Below are 17,744 nucleotides of genomic sequence, written 5' to 3'. Positions count from 1 at the left end.
TCAATGGTAACTTTCAAAAGGATATATACTTGAAATATATATTGAGCATCTCAATTTGTTTCACCCCTTATGTCTCTCTTTTAAAATCCTTATTCTGTACCGCCCACCCAAATACCACACCAATTTTCTCAATGAGATATCTTCTCTGCTTTCCTCCCTCTGCACCGAGCGACTTCTCACCCTCGGTGATTTCAACCTCATCTTGCTCCCTCTCCTCTGAGTTCTCCGCGCTTCTTTCCTCCCTTAATCTCTACATTCATGTCAACTCCCTCACCCATATCCACGGCCACCCCCTAGATCTTATCATATCACGTGGCCTCGCTAACCCCCCCGTAACCATCATTGATAAGGCAATCTCCGGCCATTTCCTTATATCACTCTCTACCCATATTCCCCTTCCCCCTCCTAAACCCACTTCTTTTCATAGCCACCCCTGGGAAAAAACTCTCCCTCAAGTCCCTTACCACTGCACTTTCCAATTCCCAACTACCCAGCTTTGGCCTGCTATTCTCCATGACATCTCTGCAGCTACTGACTTACTAAATTGCACCCTCTCCACTACCTTTGATGCCCTTATCCCCACTAAAATCATTACACTCTCTCACCGTAGTCGTTCCCCCTGGTATACCCCTCATCTCTGCTCCCTTAAGTCTAAGGGACGCAGACTTGAATGTCTTTGGCGGACAACTGGTCTAATCATCCATCACCAGGTCCTGCTCTCCATCGCTAATACCGGCCACTATTCTAAGGTCATCCGGGATGGCAAAAATAACACCAGGCTTCTCTTCTCCTATACTAACCATCTTCTCAAACCACCCTCCCCTGCCTCCTCCTCCCTCACCTCCAACAATAAATGTGAGGAACTCATGGACTTCTTTGTTAAAAAGATCGACAACATTCGTTCAACTGCTTCTGCTTTCAATTCCCTTCCTTCCCCATGCCCACCGGACTTTACTTCCTCTCCGTTTCCCCCTCCCATAACCCTAAGTTTGCATATTGCTCTAATTTCTCTCCTATTTCCCCTCTTGCCCTTTCAAAGCTCATCTTGACAATGATGACCTCCTGCTTTCTCGACCCTTTTCCGACTAAATTGTTGACAACCCAACTTTCCTCCCTGGCTCCCCTGTTAGCGGATCTTGTTAACGGTTCTCTCTCCTCCGGTACTGTCCCCCTTTCCTTCAAATCTGCCATCATCACCCCCTCCTCAAAAAACCAACCCTTGATCCCTCCATCCTTGCAAACTGTCGCCCCATCTCCAACCTCCCTTTCCTCTCCAAAGTTCTCTAAAATCCATGCCCATCTTTCCCAGAACTCCTAGATTGAATTCTTCCAATCGGGTTTCCACCCCTGCCACAGTACCGAAACGGCTCTTACCAAGGTCACAAATGACATCCTAATTGACTGCGACAAAGGTAATCTATCCCTTCTCGTCTTTCTGCACCTGTCTGCAGCCTTTGACATGGTTGACCACAAAATTCTGCTCCAACGCCTCTCCACCGTTGTCCAGCTGGGTGGGATTGCACTCGTCTGGTTTCATTCCTATCTTTCCAGCCGTAACCATAGAATCACCTGCAATGGCTTCGAGGAACCAACCAGAGATCAGGCCATCTTAGACTGGGTATTATGTAACGAGAAAGGATTAATTAGCAATCTTGTTCTACGAGGCCCCTTGGGTTGGAGCGATCATAATATGATCGAATTCTTCATTAAGATGGAGAATGAAGTACTTGACTCAGAAACAGAGGGGCAGAGATATAGTAATAGGGGATTCTATTGTAAGGGGAATAGATAGGCGTTTCTGTGGCCGCAAACGAGACTCCAGGATGGTGTGTTGCCTCCCTGGTGCATGGGTCAAGGATGTCTCCGAGCGGCTGCAGAACATCTTGGAAGGGGAGGGTGAACAGCTAGTTGTCATGGTGCATATAGGCACCAACGATATAGGTAAAAAGCGGGATGAGGTCCTAAAAGCGGAATATAGGGAGTTAGGAGATAAATTAAAAAACAGGACCTCAAAAGGTAGTAATCTCAGGATTGCTACCAGTGCCACGTGCTAGTCAGAGCAGAAATAGAAGGATACTTCAGATGAATATGTGGCTAGAGGAATGGTGCCAGGGGGAGGGATTCAAGTTCCTGGGACATTGGAACCGGTTCTGGGGGAGGTGGGACCAGTTCAAACCGGACGGTTTGCACCTGGGCAGGGCTGGAACCGATGTCCTAGGGGGAGTGTTTGCTAGTGCTGTGGGGGAGGGTTTAAACTAAAATGGTGTGGAGATGCCGGAGTTGGACTGGGGTGGACAAATGTAAGAAGTCACACAACACCAGGTTATAGTCCAACAGCTTTATTTGAAATCACAAGCTTTCGGAGCGCTGCTCCTTCTTCAGGTGAAGTGGAGAAATGCATAAAGACACAGCTTATATAGTCAGAGAATCATGTCAGATGGCAGGGGGTTGGGAACCTGAGCAGGGAGACAGAGGAAAGGGAAACAAGGATAAAAGCAAAAGATAGGAAGGAGAAAAACCAAAAGTGGCAGTCAGAGAAATCAACGGTTTAAATCAAACGTGGCCACAGTAAATAATAATTCTAATAGGTCTAAGAGCGTTAAAAAAACAAGCCTGAAGGCTTTGTGTCTTAATGCGAGGAGCATTTGTAATAAGGTGGATGAATTGGCTGCGCAAATATAGAGGTAAACGAATACGATTTGGTTGGGATTACGGAAATGTGGCTCAAGGATGGTCAAGACTGGGAACTCAACATCCAGGGGTATTCGATATTCAGGAAAGATAGGCAAAAAGGAAAGGAAGGTGGGGTAGCATTACTGGTTAAAGAAGGGATTAACACAATTGTAATGAAGGATATTAGCTCTGATGATGTGGAATCTGTATGGGTCGAATTGAGAAATACTAAGGGGAAAAAAACCTTAGTGGGAGTGGTATATAGACCTCCAAACAGTAAGGCAGAGGTTGGGGATGGCATTAAAAGGGAAATTAAAGAAGCGTGCAATAAGGGCACAGCAGTTATCATGGGTGACTTTAATCTACATATAGATTGGGCCAACCAAATTAGTAACAATACTGTGGAGGAGGAATTCCTGGAGTGTTTACGGGATGGTTTCCTGGACCAATATGTCGAGGAACCAACCAGAGATCAGGCCATCTTAGACTGGGTATTATGTAACGAGAAAGGATTAATTAGCAATCTTGTTGTACGAGGCCCCTTGGGTCGGAGCGATCATAATATGATCGAATTCTTCATTAAGACGGAGAATGAAGTAGTTGACTCGGAGACTAGGGTCCTCAATTTAAATAAAGGAAACTACGATGATCTGAGGAGCGAGTTGGATAGGATTGATTGGGGAATGGCACTCAAAGGGTTGACAGTGGATAGGCAATGGCAAACATTCAAAGACCAAGTGGATGAGCTACAGAATTTGTTCATCCCAGTTTGGCATAAAAGTAAAACAAAATAGGTGACTCAACCGTGGCTAACAAGGGAAATTAGGGATAGCATAAGATCCATGGAGAGGACATATAAATTGGCCAGAAAAAGCAATAATCCTGAGGATTGGGAGCAGTTTAGGATTCAACAAAGGAGGACAAAGGGATTAATTAAGAAAGGGAAAATAGAATGAGAGTAAGCTTGCAGGGAACATAAAAACTGACTGTAAAAGCTTTTATAGATATGTGAAGAGAAAAAGATTGGTGAAGTCAAGCGTAGGTCCCTTGCAGTCAGAATCGGGGGAATTTATAATGGGGAACAAAGAAATGGCAGACCAACTAAATACATATTTTGGTTCTGTCTTCACAAAGGAGGACACAAATAACCTCCCAGAAATACCGGGGAACATAGGGTCTGATGAAAGGGTGGAACTGAAAGAAATCAGTATTTGTAGGGAAATGGTGTTAGGAAAATTGATGGGACTGAAGGCCGATAAATCCCCAGGGCCTGATAATCTACATCCCAGGGTACTTAAGGAAGTGGCCCTAGAAATAGTAGATGCATTGCTGGTCATCTTCCAGAACTCGATAGACTCTGGAACAGTACCCATGGATTGGAGGGTAGCTAATGTTACCCCACTATTCAAAAAAGGTGGCAGAGAAAAAGCAGGGAATTATAGACCAGCAAGCCTGACATCGGTAGTGGGGAAAATGCTAGAGTCCATTATAAAAGATGTAATAGCAGAGCACTTGGAAAGCAGTGACAGGATTGGACAAAGTCAACGTGGATTTACAAAAGGTAAATCATGCTTGACTAATCTACTGGAATTTTTTGAGGATGTAACTGGTAAAATAGATAAGGGAGAACCAGTGGATGTGGTGTATTTGGACTTTCAGAAGGCTTTCGATAAGGTCCCGCATAAGAGATTAGCATGCAAAATTAAGGCACATGGGATTGGGGGCAAGGTATTGACTTGGATAGAGAACTCGTTGGCGGACAGAAAGCAAAGAGTTGGAATAAACGGGTCGTTTTCCAAGTGGCAGGCAGTGACTAGTGGGGTACCGCAAGGATCGGTCCTAGGACCCCAGCTGTTCACAATATATATTAATGATCTGGACGAGGGAATTGGATGTAATATCTCCAAATTTGCAGACAACACAAAGCTGGGTGGAGGGTTTGCTGCGAGGAGGATGTCATGAAACTCCAGTACGATTTGGACAGGTTAGGTGATTGGGCAGAAACATGGCAAATGCACTATAATGTGGATAAATGTGAGGTTATCCACTTTGGTGGCAAAAACAGGAAGGCAGATTATTATTTGAATGGCAATAGATTGGGAGAAGGGGAAGTGCAAAGAGACCTGGGTGTTCTTGTGCACCAGTCGCTGAAGGTAAGCATGCAGGTGCAGCAGGCGGTTAAGAAGGCAAATGGTATGTTGGCCTTCGTAGCAAGAGGGTTCGAGTACAGGAACAAGGATGTCTTGCTACAGTTGTACAGGGCCTTGGTGAGACCGCACCTTGAGTATTGTGTGCAGTATTGGTCACCTTATCTGAGGAAGGACGTTCTTGCCATGGAAGGAGTGCAGCGGAGATTCACCAGGCTGATACCTGGGATGGCAGGAATGACGTATGAGGAGAGATTGTGTCGATTGGGCTTATACTCACTGGAGTTTAGAAGATTGAGAGGTGATCTCATCGAAACCTATAAAATTCTGTCAGGCCTAGACAGACTAGATGCTGGAAGGATGTTCCTGATGGTCGGGGAGTCCAGAACCAGGGGTCATAGTCTAAGGATAAGGGGTAGGACATTTAGGACTGAAATGAGGAGGAATTTCTTCACCCAGAGAGTGGTGAACCTGTGGAATTCTCTGCCACAGAGGGCGGTGGAGGCCAGTTCATTAAATATATTCAAGAAAGAGTTGGATATATTTCTTAAGGCTAAAGCGATCAAGGGATATGGGGAGAAGGCAGGGACAGGGTACTGAATTTGAATGATTAGCCATGATCTCATTGAATGGCGGAGCAGGCTCGAAGGGCCGAATGGCCTACTCCTGCTCCTATCTTCTATGTTTCTATGTCTATGTTTCCTCCCGATCCTGCACTGTCACCTCTGGTGTCCCCCAAGGATCTATCCTTCGCCCTCCTCCTATTTCTCATCTACATGCTGCCCCTCAGTGACATCATCCAGCAACAAAACGTGAGTTTTCACATGTACGCTGATGATACCCAGCTGTACCTCACCTCCACCTCGCTCAAACCCTCCACCGTCTCTATATTATCAGACTGTCCGACATCCCGCACTGGATGAGTAGCAATTTCCTCCAATTAAATATCGGGAAGACCGAAGCCATCGTCTTCGGTTCATGCCACGAACTCCCTTCCTTTTACACGGATTCAATCTCTCTCCCCGGCAACTATCTAAGGCTGGCCAAATCTGTTCACAACTTTGGTGTCATATTTGATCACAAACTGAGCTTCTTACCTCATATCCATTCTATCACTAAGACTGCCGATTTCCACCTTTGTAACATCGCCCATCTCCACCCTTACCTTAACTTATCTGCTGCTGAAACCCTCATCCATGCCTTTATTACCTCGAGACTTGATTATTCCAATGCACTCCTGGCCAGCCTCCTTGAGATCATCTAAAACTCTGCCACCCGTGTGCTAACTCACACCAAGTCCCGCTCACTCACCTCCCCTGTGCTTGCTGACCAACATTGGCTCCCAGTCAAGCAACGCCTCGATTTTGAAATTCTCATCCTTGTTTTCAATTCCCTCCTTATTTCTAATCTCCTCCAGCTTTATAATCCCCCTAAACCTCTGCGCTCTGCCTATTCTGGCCTTTGGAACATCCCTGATTTTAAATTGGCGGCTGTGCCTTCAGTTGCCTCGGTCCTAAGCTCTTGAATTCCCTCCCTAAATCTCTCTGCCTCTCCACTTCTCCTTCCTCCTTTAAGACACTACTTAAAACCTACCTCTTCGACTAAGCTTTTGATCATCTTCCCTAACATCTCCTTATATGGCTCGATGTCAACATTTTTTTATAACACTCCAGTGAAACACCTTGGAACGTTTTATTACGTTAAAGGCGCTATGTAATATACGTTGTTGAAAAGCAAGAATTTGCAGGACTGGCGTGGAACTAATTGGATAGCTCTGTCAAAAGCTGGCACGGGCATGATGGGCCAAATGGCCTCCTTCTGTGCTGTATGATTCTGCACCATTAAAGTGTTTTTAATGGGAAACTATCTGGTTATCTGCTTAGTTACTAACCTGGCTTGCCCCTTTAAGGCCATTGTTGAGCTACTCCCTATTGTGAATTCATAACATCCTGAGCAAAGTTAGAGGCTGATTACCATTGTTGTTGGAAGTTTTTCCACATTGGCTGCTGCTTGACTCCCCTCCTTGGGGAGAGGGCAGATTATCTGAAGGTCAGAAAAAAACAGCAGGAAATGACTGGTTTTCTTTCTTTTTTTTTAAAGGTGTTCAACCATGCTCCCTACAAAGTGTGAGAGATGAGTCTCAAAGCCAAGGTTAAAAATGCATTACCTGAAAGGGTAGTGGAAACAGATTCAATGGTAACTTTAAAAAAGGGAATTGGATATATACTTAAAAAGGAAAAATTTGCAGTGCTGGGGGAAAGAGTAAGTGGAGTGGGACTAATTGGATAGCTGGTTTAAAGAGCTGGCACAGATACGATGGGATGAATGGACTCCTGTAATGTAAGATTCTATGAAATGAAATGAAATCTAATGAAAATACTAATTCTTGACTATTTTGCTCTCCACCTTTTTCCCTATTTCCATCTTTTTTCATTTCTGCTCTGTCTATTTGCAATCCATCTGCTTTTTCTTTTTGTTTCCTTTTGTTAAATCTGCAGACATTTCCCCTGATGTTTCCTGTGGCTCTTCTCACAGCATGCTCACCCCTAAAGACCCAGCCTCGCCCCAAGCCTCCCCAACAGCTGACGCCTCGTACCTGATGCAGCTTGCCGACGGCTCGCCGTGGTCGACGGGGATCGAGCAGAGTGAGCTACCGACCAGCGGCCCCGCATTGGATCGCGGCAGGGAGGCTGCCGAAAGCTTTGGCGAGAAAAGTGCAGCCGATGAGGGAGCCCGACCTCAGCCTGAAGGAGCAAGTTGCGACACGGACACGGATAGCTCGTACCCCGAGTCGTCTTCAGCGGCGTCTTGCATCCAGGAAAGCCTTTCGGAAAACGAAGGCCAAGTAGCCAAGCACAAACAAGACGTGGATCGAGAAAGGGCGGACAAGTTTGCACTAAGCACTGCTGACGGCGCACACCTCGTCAGTGCAGACGTTGGCTCAGGGATATCCAACATGGAAGCTCCAGAGAAAAACAGACACTTACCGGATGGTCCACCAACCACGGCCGACTCTGTGGTCGATGCGACACGAGCCAGCTCGGAGTCCAGCGCAGGCGTGCCATTGGGAGAGTCGGAGGTGAGCAGCATTTCAGAGAGGGACACAATATCCCGGGAGGAGCCAGATGGCGACACGCAACTAATGGATACCAAAGTAGACAGAGAGGCAGAAGTGGCTGGTTTGGAGAGGGAGGGAGATCAGGATCTGTCCGACTCCGAAACGGACACATCAGATCAGTTGCCCTTCATTGAGAAGGACACTGCCGGTGAAGAAATGGGCCAAGATTCACTTAAAGCAGACAATGAAAAACCAGCCCCTCTTGTGGAAACACTCTCCTCTGCCGGCCTCCCTCCCGTTTTCATGAGCAGCTGTATTGAGGCTTCACTAACATTACAACTTCAGGCCACTTCAGCCACAGCGGCCGACCTGCCTGTAGTTATTGATCCTCTCCACTTGCTGACTGTGAAATCAAGGGCTGAAAACGCAAAGACTGAATCTTCACAAACTCAGGATCAAGTTATAAACATTGGACACACTGATATGCCTTTGTGTTATTCGGAACCCACCAAAGAATTGCTCGTGTATCCCAGTGCTGTGGATCACGTGTGCGGTACCGATCCAGATATTTTCTTCACCGCTCCATCGACTCCAGTAAAGACGGCATGCGGTGCACAGAAATATTTTTCTTTTTTGAAAACTGGCTTACATGAAGAGCCCATTGAAGCCCTGGAGAGCGAGGGCAGCGAAAGCATCTGTTCTTCACCGACCTCTCCCTCAGGATCTTACAGAACTGCAGAAGGAGGCAGCTGGACATCATCAGGCACCCCAAACACTTCCCCATCGTGCTCCCCAAACTTACTGGCGGAAGTTGAAACGATGGAAGTGTCCGCCTGTTACGTAGAATCATTGTCCGCTTTTGCAGAGGAACTCAATGAAGAGCAGCCCGAACAAGTGCTGCCTCTTGCTGATGCTCCTTATGGCTTAATTGATGAGGAAACTTGGACCTCGATGGAAGAGTCAACTGAAAGATGCCTTACAGAAACGCAAGATGACCTCGCTCCTTTAGCATTTGATAATGAAAATCTTGAAATCAGTGAAGAGGAGGATGATGATGAAGATGGACAGGAATATATAAATCTTAAAGATCAGGACATTTCCAGTGTAGGACCAGGATTCATTGAGGGAAATGATATGAATCAACAAACATACGTTACAGACTGTGATATTAGTAAAGAATTACAGAGCTTACAAACAATGACAGAAAATGCTACAACAGAGGTTAAGTGCCATACAATCACTTCAGATGGAAAACCTGAAGAGGCACTCACCTTCCATCCAATATCTATTCCTCAGGAGGAAGACAATTCAGAGTCAAAATATAGTAGGGAGTACGGATGGTCCAATGGTGGTGAATCAAATTGTGAAAATGCTGAAAGAGGCCCAAGAGAAATAGTTGTTGTACCTAGTAATGAAGATGATCCAGTAGGGTTAGGTATGCCCAAAGTAAGCACAGAGGTTGATGAAGGTAGTGGGCAGCATGAGGCTGAACCCATTCGAGATCAGATGGTGGAAGAAAGCACAATGCCAATTGGAACACTTGACAATATTACTTGTTACGAAACAAAAAATAGGAGCCTGACTTCAGAGTTCGAATATGTATCAAAGGGAGACATACGTATCAATCATGGGTCAAATGACATGGGCAATAGCACAATTTGCACAACACATAACTATTTGCTCACCACTGAGACAGTCAAGGACCAATATGCTTATAGCAAACATTGTGACGATTGCACTACTTATGCTCCTCTTGCTTCTTCTGAGGAGTTAGCTGAAGATTACGTTGACGCTTTCAATGAAGAAAGGAGCATGGAACTAAAGACAGGACCTGATATGAAACTTGAAACTTCAATCTCATGCCGACTCGATCTGCTGTTGGATGAATCATTCAAGGAAATTTCCAATGCTCTTATCAGCCCTGATTATGATGGTTCCCTTGTAGCTGAAGGTGAGCTTGAAAGATCTGTGCCACTAGCTTCTGCAGTTTGCATTCCAAGTGGTCAACCATCCAGTGGGATGTACAACTCCATGCAAGTTGCCTGTTCATCTGAAGTGTCAGACACAGCAAGCAGTCCTGAAATGGGGACTGCGCTGATGCTCCAGTCTCCATACGAAGTTGTTGGCACGGGTTTTGATAATGAGAGAATGGTACCTGCATCATTGCTATCTTTCAGAGGCAGCATTATTTTTGAGGCAGAGTCTATTGAAGTTACTTCATTGTCCGAGGTGCCTCCAACTACAACAGGACAGGAAAATGTTGTTGGTGGTGGTGGTGACGACAGTGGTGATGTTAATGACAGTGATCATGCTGATGGTGACTGTGATGTTGGAGATGAAGATGAAGACAGTTCTGTGTCATTCCTTTATTCACTGTCTGAGACCTCTATCACTGCAGGAGTTGATGAATCCTTTGCATTTCAAGATACAACTTCAGAATCTTCTGCTTCTGCGTCTCTTGATGGAGAGGATGAAAGAATCGCTGCGGAGCACTACGTCCTGTTCTCGGGAGTTACTGAAGTACACATCGAAGGACCAAAGGGTGAATCCATAGATTCAGGGAGCGATAGTGAGATGGAAATGTCTTCGTCAGCCTCCTCGTCAGACTCTGGAGCACATGTGGCCTACTGTGCTACAAGTATGACATTGTGTAACATGGCATCATTGCAGACAGGGAAATCCAACTCTGTTGGCAATGAAGAAGAACCACCTAGTGCTGGAATGGAAACACAAAAGAATTGGAGGAAAGAATCTGAGGGCACAGCCGTTGACAGTAAAGATGAAGCACAATCATTAATTGCGGAAGTCACACAACATCAAGCTTCAGCGTGCATTACAGCTTCTCCATTACAAACATATAGCTTACAAACTGATGAATTGTCAGAAGATAAATGCATTTCACTACCTTTCCTCAGTGTCCCAGATGAGTCTCAACAAACATCATTGGTTGAGTCTACAAAAACTAGCCCAAAGAGCCTTTCAGAGATGGTGTTGGAGGTTGAAGAGAATGAGACATGTTCAACTGATTCAGACAGTGAAGATCTGTCATCTGGATTGTCAGCCTTTGAAGAAATGACTCATGAACTGGCATTGTGTGAAAGGCAGTTACCAGAACTGGAATCTCTCCCCAACTTTGGACAGATCCAATCAGATTGCTATGGTGAGACAATAACTACACCTCGGGTTACAAAGGAGCTCTCACCAACTGAATCAAACACAAGTCTCACTTCCCAGTTGGAAAATACCAATCTCACCGAGGACCACAATAGAGATGAACTTGACTTTGAATTGGCTTCTGATTTACCTGAAGGTATGAATAAATTTGATGATTACCACTATCGAATGGTCAGTGCATGGTCCAAAGATGGTGAGAGCAAAGGGCCCAATTCTGAGATGCCCTTGAATTTGCCTGTTGATCTGGCCAGTGATGTTGACGCTCCAAATATCAGCTCAAGTGAATCAAATTCCGAAAGCAACAATTTTATCTTTACTACACAAAAATCATGTGATGGTGGTCAATATGCCACTGGGAAAGCTACAGATTCCACCAACATCAGTAACAATATCAGAGAGGATTTGATGTCAGTCTGTGTGAAAGCTGACAATCAGCCTACTTGTGTTGATCCAACACTTGAAGACACTGAAAAATTTCCCTGCGTCTGTCCTTTCCAATCCGATTCAGCCAATGTAAACACTGCTGGGCCGTCCTCTCCCTGTGGATCACAAATTATAGATATTCATGGAGAAGGTCTCGCATCAAGGTCTCCTTGTTCCAAATTAGCTCTCTCTGAGGAAAATATTGTCCAGGAGCATGATGTCTCTCCTTATGCACAAAAAGCTAAAGAGTTCCTGGAAACATTACCTGAAAGTAGACCAGCTATGGGATGTAAAAATGTCATTGCATTGGGTTTCAGGGACATGCCACTGCCTCATCATGGAACCAGCACTGAGAGCTTGGATGAAAATGTTGCACCAAATGAAGTACCTTGCCCCTTGCCTGGTACATGCCATTCCGAAACAAGTCCTGAGCTCAATAACCTTTCAGATTTAACAAGTACTGAACAAACGGTTGGAGCACCAAAAAGAAACCCTGAACAAAATAATCTGGAGGAGCAACATAGTGAGCCTCTCAACATTGAGCAGAAGGAGATGATGAACATAGTTCCGGCAGATGCTTCAGTGAAGTGGGGTTTGGCAGGTGAAGAGTCGCAAGCTTGTACAAGTAGACCAATACCACTATCATTGAAGAGTTCATCATCATCGGAAACAGAAGATTATGACATGAGCAGTGAACCAGATTTATCAGAACACATGCCCTCAGTTAAAGATCCTGAATCTACAGATGTCTTTGAGATTTATAATCCTATTGGTGAAACCAGTCCTTCTGTACAAGTGAGTGCTCAACAGGACATGGTCTCATTGGAAGATACAATAAGTGACAGGTCTTCAGGATCATCTCAGCAGCTGGTTAGCAGGTCTGAGTCTAGCGACTCGGAACCATTGCTGGATAAACCAAATCAAAAATTTGGAAGTCAACAGGATGAAGATGGAACAAGGGACAATATAGCTTATCCTGTTGTCAGCCAGGAACATATTGATGCTAAACCAAAAGTTGGCATTGATCAATCTAACTTGTCAGATTCTGAGTTAAGTTCAAACTCTTTATCAAGAAATGATCAAGTGCAGTGCTCCGTCTCCTTGTCACAAGAATGCTTTGATCCTATGGAGCTTCTGGACGTTCAGAGTGGAAATGCTGCTAGCCAATTAAAGGTCTTGGGCTCCAGTTTGGAAGCTGGCACTCATCCTTTAACACACTCAGAAGCTCTACCAGAAGAGGGTGATAATCAGATTGAACTTCCAGGTACACTAACTGAAAATACTGATGGGAAGGTGGAATCCTCTGATATCCTGCAAGAAGATGATGCTGGGAAGTTAGAGGATTTAGATACAATACAGAAAGAGAGTAATGATCAAGCAGAGCCCTTAAATGGCTTACCAGACAACTACACCAACCAATTGGGTCTTTTAGAATTTTCACCAGGAAATACTGTCGATAAATTCTTAAACCAGATGCTGAAAGATGGTAGTTATCAATTAGAGCTCTCTAGCAGTAAATCAGAAGATTATTCTGTTAAGTCAAAGGCCGTAGACACAATATTCAGAGATGACGGTAAGAAATCGGAGGTGTCAAATACATTACCAGAAGATCATGCTCTTAAATCAGAGATCCTAGATATGGTTGGAGATTTTGGTGGACAGTTGGAACTAACCAATATCCAACCAGGGGATGATGCTGGTAAACTAGAAAGTGAAGTCAAAGTGACAGGAGATGATGATAGTCAAGTAGAAGTTTCTCCCATCTTACCAGAAGATGATGCTTGTAAATCCACTGTCATAGACTTGGCAGTAGTATATGTGGGTGGACAAGTGGAAGTCTCCAATGTTGTATCCGAAGATGATTCTTTTCAATTAAAGACCATAAATACAATGGCAGAAGATGCTTCAGAAGGTGAAGATGCAGAAAATTTAGACATTTCAGGTATCATCACAGGACGTACAGTTCCTACATTAGTGGGCTTAGACAAGCAGCAAGGGAATTATGATGATCAATTGAAGCTCACCAACAGCCAACCAGGAGATGATGCTAACCAATTAGGGATTGTTAAAACAATGCTAGGAGATGATGGCAGTCGAGTAGAAATATCTGATACTTTATCAGATGGGTATGCTTGTAAATCAGAGGCCACCGACATGACAATAAGGGATGTTAGTGAACAGGTAGAACTCTTGAACAGCTACTCAGGAAGCAACACTGGCAAGTTAGAAGCTCTCAATACAATAATGGGTGACAGTGCGGTTGGAGTCATTTTACCAGAAGATAATGATTACAAAGCAGCGATGATAGACATGGCTGTAGATGTTGCTGGACGAGTGGAACATTACAACATCCTGCCAGGAGATGATGCTGACAAGTTTGAAGATATGAATGCTCTGCCAGTAGAGGAGGTTAATCAAGTGAAGGTCGGTAACATCCTACTAGAAGATGACACTAGCAAGTGTGAAGATATGGACACTCTGCCAATAGTGGAGGCTAGTCAAGTGAAGGTCTGTGACATTCTACCAGGAGATGATGCTTGTAAATCAGAGGCTAATGGTACAGTGATATGTGAAGGTAAACTGCTAGATGATTCACAGATCAGTGATGCTGATAAATATTCAGATACCCTCCTAAGAAAATCTACTGGGACATCAGAGATTTCAGGAGATCATGGTTTCCAGATGGAGAAGTCTGGTAGCCTATTGCAACATGATTCTAGTGAAGTAACCGATGTGGACCAAACCAAGCTCGCCAATATATTACCAGGAGATGATGCTTGTAAATCAGAGCTCATGGACACAGTACCAGGAGATGGTAGGGATCAAACAGCAGTCCCTGATGTTCTGTCGAGTGATGCTCCTTATAATTTGGGAATCATAGATGTTATGTCAGAAGAAGATAATGACAACTTTTTTGATAATGAAGATGAAGAAGACAAGCTCACAGATGTGTCACAAAGTAGTGATGATGACATATTGAATGTGTCACATATTATACCACACAATTCTACTGGTGAAGTCGAGTTCTCTAACAGCTCATCTGAAGGTGATGCTTATAAACTTGAGATGGTGGACTTGATGTTGGGAGGTAGTGCATCAACGGACAATGCTATAGATGATTCACAAGCTACGGATGGTGGGAAATTAAATATGTCTGATTCAACACGAGGAACCAATGTAAGCACAATAGTGAACTTGGATAAGAGTCCAAGAGATAATGCTGGTCAAGTAGGTTCCTTCAGTCTTTCACCAGGAGGAGGTGATAATACATTAGAAGTTGCAGAGACAACATCAACAAATGATGGTGGAAAAATGGAACTCCCTGATGCCCAGCTAAGAGATGATGCTTGTCAGTGGAAGGTCATCAGCCTAGTATCAGAAGTGGAAGGCGGACGAGACAAGATTCCAGATATCCCAAAAGCCAGTAACGCTGATCAACTAAATCTCCTTGACTGTGTACCAGGTATTGACTCCTGTCATACAGAACTCTCAGGGATATCACCAGGTCACAGCTTTGGCCAAGTACTTGAACAAAGAAACACCAATAATCAACCTGAACTCCCAAACCCAACTCTAAGAGTGAATGATCATCAACAGGAAGTTTGTGAAACTGCATCAAAATCTTTTTATTGCAATTTGGAGATCTCTGTTTCTGCAAGAGGATTGAGCCCTTCTACCTCGGCATTGTCCGAGACTGCACAAGGATTCACCGATGAGTGTCTGAAGGCTTCTAAAAGCTCGACTGACAATGTTTTCGAGTTACTCGAACAAGAAACCACTGAAGTTGCACAACAAAATGTGTCAGAGTTTGAAACGGAAAGCCCAGGCGATGAAAGGAGCCACATTTTAGTTGAAAAAACAGATTCAGAAGTAGAAGAGATTTTTGAGACATTGTCACCATCTAAAGTTTCAGAGTTTACACCAGAAGCTGAACTTGACCTTTCCACTGATGAATCCAATAACCTTTCCACTGATGAATCCGATAACTTAACATCAGATGGTTCCAGGTCAGAAGGTGTTGAGATCTGTGACCACCCAGTCCTTTCATCAGAGCCAGTTTGCATAGCTTCGTCCATTCCTTCTGTCTGTCAAGTAGCACAACATACCATTCAGGACTGTAAGGCTAATGAGGTCGCTTTAAAATGCGAGGTGGTACAGGGGGAATTGTCGATGAAGGTGCCTGCAGATTTAGAAGAAGGAAAGTGGGTGGACATTTGCCTACCCAATCATAGGTTGGATTCATGTCAACACCATGAGTCTGAAGTATTGAGTTGGTCATGTACCCAAGCTGTTCCTGATTTAGAAGTAGACTCTCATTCCAGTTCAGATGTAAACCAGACTGTACCTGATGCTTTTGTGGTCACACAGAATAGCGAACGATTGTATTATAACAAAAAAGACAATAATGCATCATTGGAGACACCACCTCAAGATCAAAAACCTGCTTGCCTAGTGGGTAGTGATGGAGAAGAAAAGGTTGACACTTACCACCGCGCTTCGCTTGATGTGAGTGGTGACAACACTCAGGATAAAAGATTGGGTAATTCACATCATTCCGAGCATCCGTCCACCATTGGTCATTCACTGGCAGAGACCCCAGCATTCAACACATTGCTCGATGTATCTTGCAGTGCTCCAGATAGATCTCTTGCATGTCCTCATGCTACATTGAGTAACATTCCTTCTGCATTTTCAATGACAGAATTCGGTTTTGCTCCTATGCCCATCCGTTCCGTTGTAGATATTCCCTCCCTAGATAAAGCTCCCTCCGCAACCTGTCCTGAACTGGCTAACAACTGCTTTTCTGCTATTGCATCCTCCCCATCATGTAAACTGACTTTAGGACATCAGGACCGAGAAATCTTCTTAAAGCATGCTGCTACATCTGAAAGCCCACCAGGAGGAGAGAAAAGCCATGAAGAGATTAAGCTGTCTGATGCAGTGGACTTGGATGAGAAACCAGCAGGTAAAGAGTTTCCATTCTGTAAAAACTTGAGAATGAAAATTAATTTATTTGGATTATTATTGGTTAAATATCATACATTGGCAATGTGGGATCATTCTCTCCTCTTCTCCCCCCCCCCCCCCCCACATCATGGTTCTTTCTTTTATCTCAATGTGTCAGTTTGGTTCACTTGACCTTTGCTTTTATGGCAGAAGGTTATGGGTTCAAGTGCTACTCCAGGACTTGAGCTTATAATCTAGCCTGGCATTCCAGTGCGGTACTGAGAGAGAGCTGTATTACTAGAGTGCGGTCCTTCAGATAAGACAACTCCGACCCTGGCCACTTTCTCAGATGGGCGTTAAATATTTCATGGCATTGTTTGAAGAAGAGCAGGTCGTCTTCTTGGTTAGTATTCCTCTCTCAATCAAAACAGATTAACTGGCCATTCACTATTGTTTGTCATATCTTGCCTCTGCGCAGAACGGCTGCTGTGTTTGCTTACATAAAATTTATAATTTTCAAGTGTTGTTATGTGCAGTGCTTTGAGACATTTCTGAGTGATGTGATAGGGTGCTATATAAATGCTTTCTTTTAGCAGACTCTTCCACAAACTCTCTCACTGTTATTCAAATGTATGCTTGTTATGGAACCAGACTTGTGACAAGTCCTTTTTTTTGCTCCCTCAGAAGTGAGACATTTTATATCCATGAAGGACCTGACCGTGAATTGAGAAAAATCACAAGTGTACCAGCTGAATTTGCCTATCATAGGAACAGAAGTAGGCCATTCAGCCCCTCAAGTTTGTTTCACCATTCAATGAGATCATGGCTGATCTGTAACCTCAGCTCCATTTACCCACCTTTGCTCCATATCCCTTGATGCCCTTACCCCAAAAAAATCTATCAATCTTAATCTTCAAAATTTCAATTGACCCAACATCTGCATTTTGGGGGAGAAAGTTCCAGATTTTCACTACCCTTTGTGAGAAAATGCCAGCAAACCTGCAACTTGATTTACAACAAAGACTCCATATGGGTGGCGGGGGTGAAGGGAACCTTCAGGAATTTCCTCGGATATTCAGCCCCCATAACTTTGGTAGAAATCAGGGATGGGTGCGTAAATGGGGTTTGTGCCTCCGATGTGGTGACCCTTTTACCCCAAGGAAATTCCCGGAGAACGTATTTTTTTTAAAAGGGTAGAGATTAAAGTTGCCGATATTATATGGAAGAACGTTTAACTCATTGTATAACAATCCTCTGACTGCTATTTTAATTTAAGGTATTAACCTGTTGGGAAAAAAATGGGGTAATAGGCCATTCAATAA

General features: G+C 44.2%; 1 protein-coding gene across 3 annotated transcripts in view; it reads left to right on the top strand.

The window, feature by feature from the left end:
• Positions 1-17,744, top strand: part of LOC147114695 (uncharacterized) — an 89,362-nt gene that overhangs the window by 49,305 nt on the left and 22,313 nt on the right. For all 3 annotated transcript variants that reach the window (XM_085992546.1, XM_085992545.1, XM_085992547.1), the window contains exon 2: positions 7,319-16,441. In XM_085992546.1, the coding sequence (XP_085848672.1) occupies positions 7,319-16,441 (9,123 nt within the window). The remainder of the gene's footprint in view (positions 1-7,318; positions 16,442-17,744) is intronic.

This window comes from Somniosus microcephalus, chromosome 7 (genome assembly GCF_052327205.1).
Source record: "Somniosus microcephalus isolate GS21.2 chromosome 7, FLI_Smic_1.0, whole genome shotgun sequence".
Taxonomy (NCBI): Eukaryota; Metazoa; Chordata; class Chondrichthyes; order Squaliformes; family Somniosidae; genus Somniosus; species Somniosus microcephalus.
This window is presented reverse-complemented; position numbering and strand designations above follow the sequence as displayed.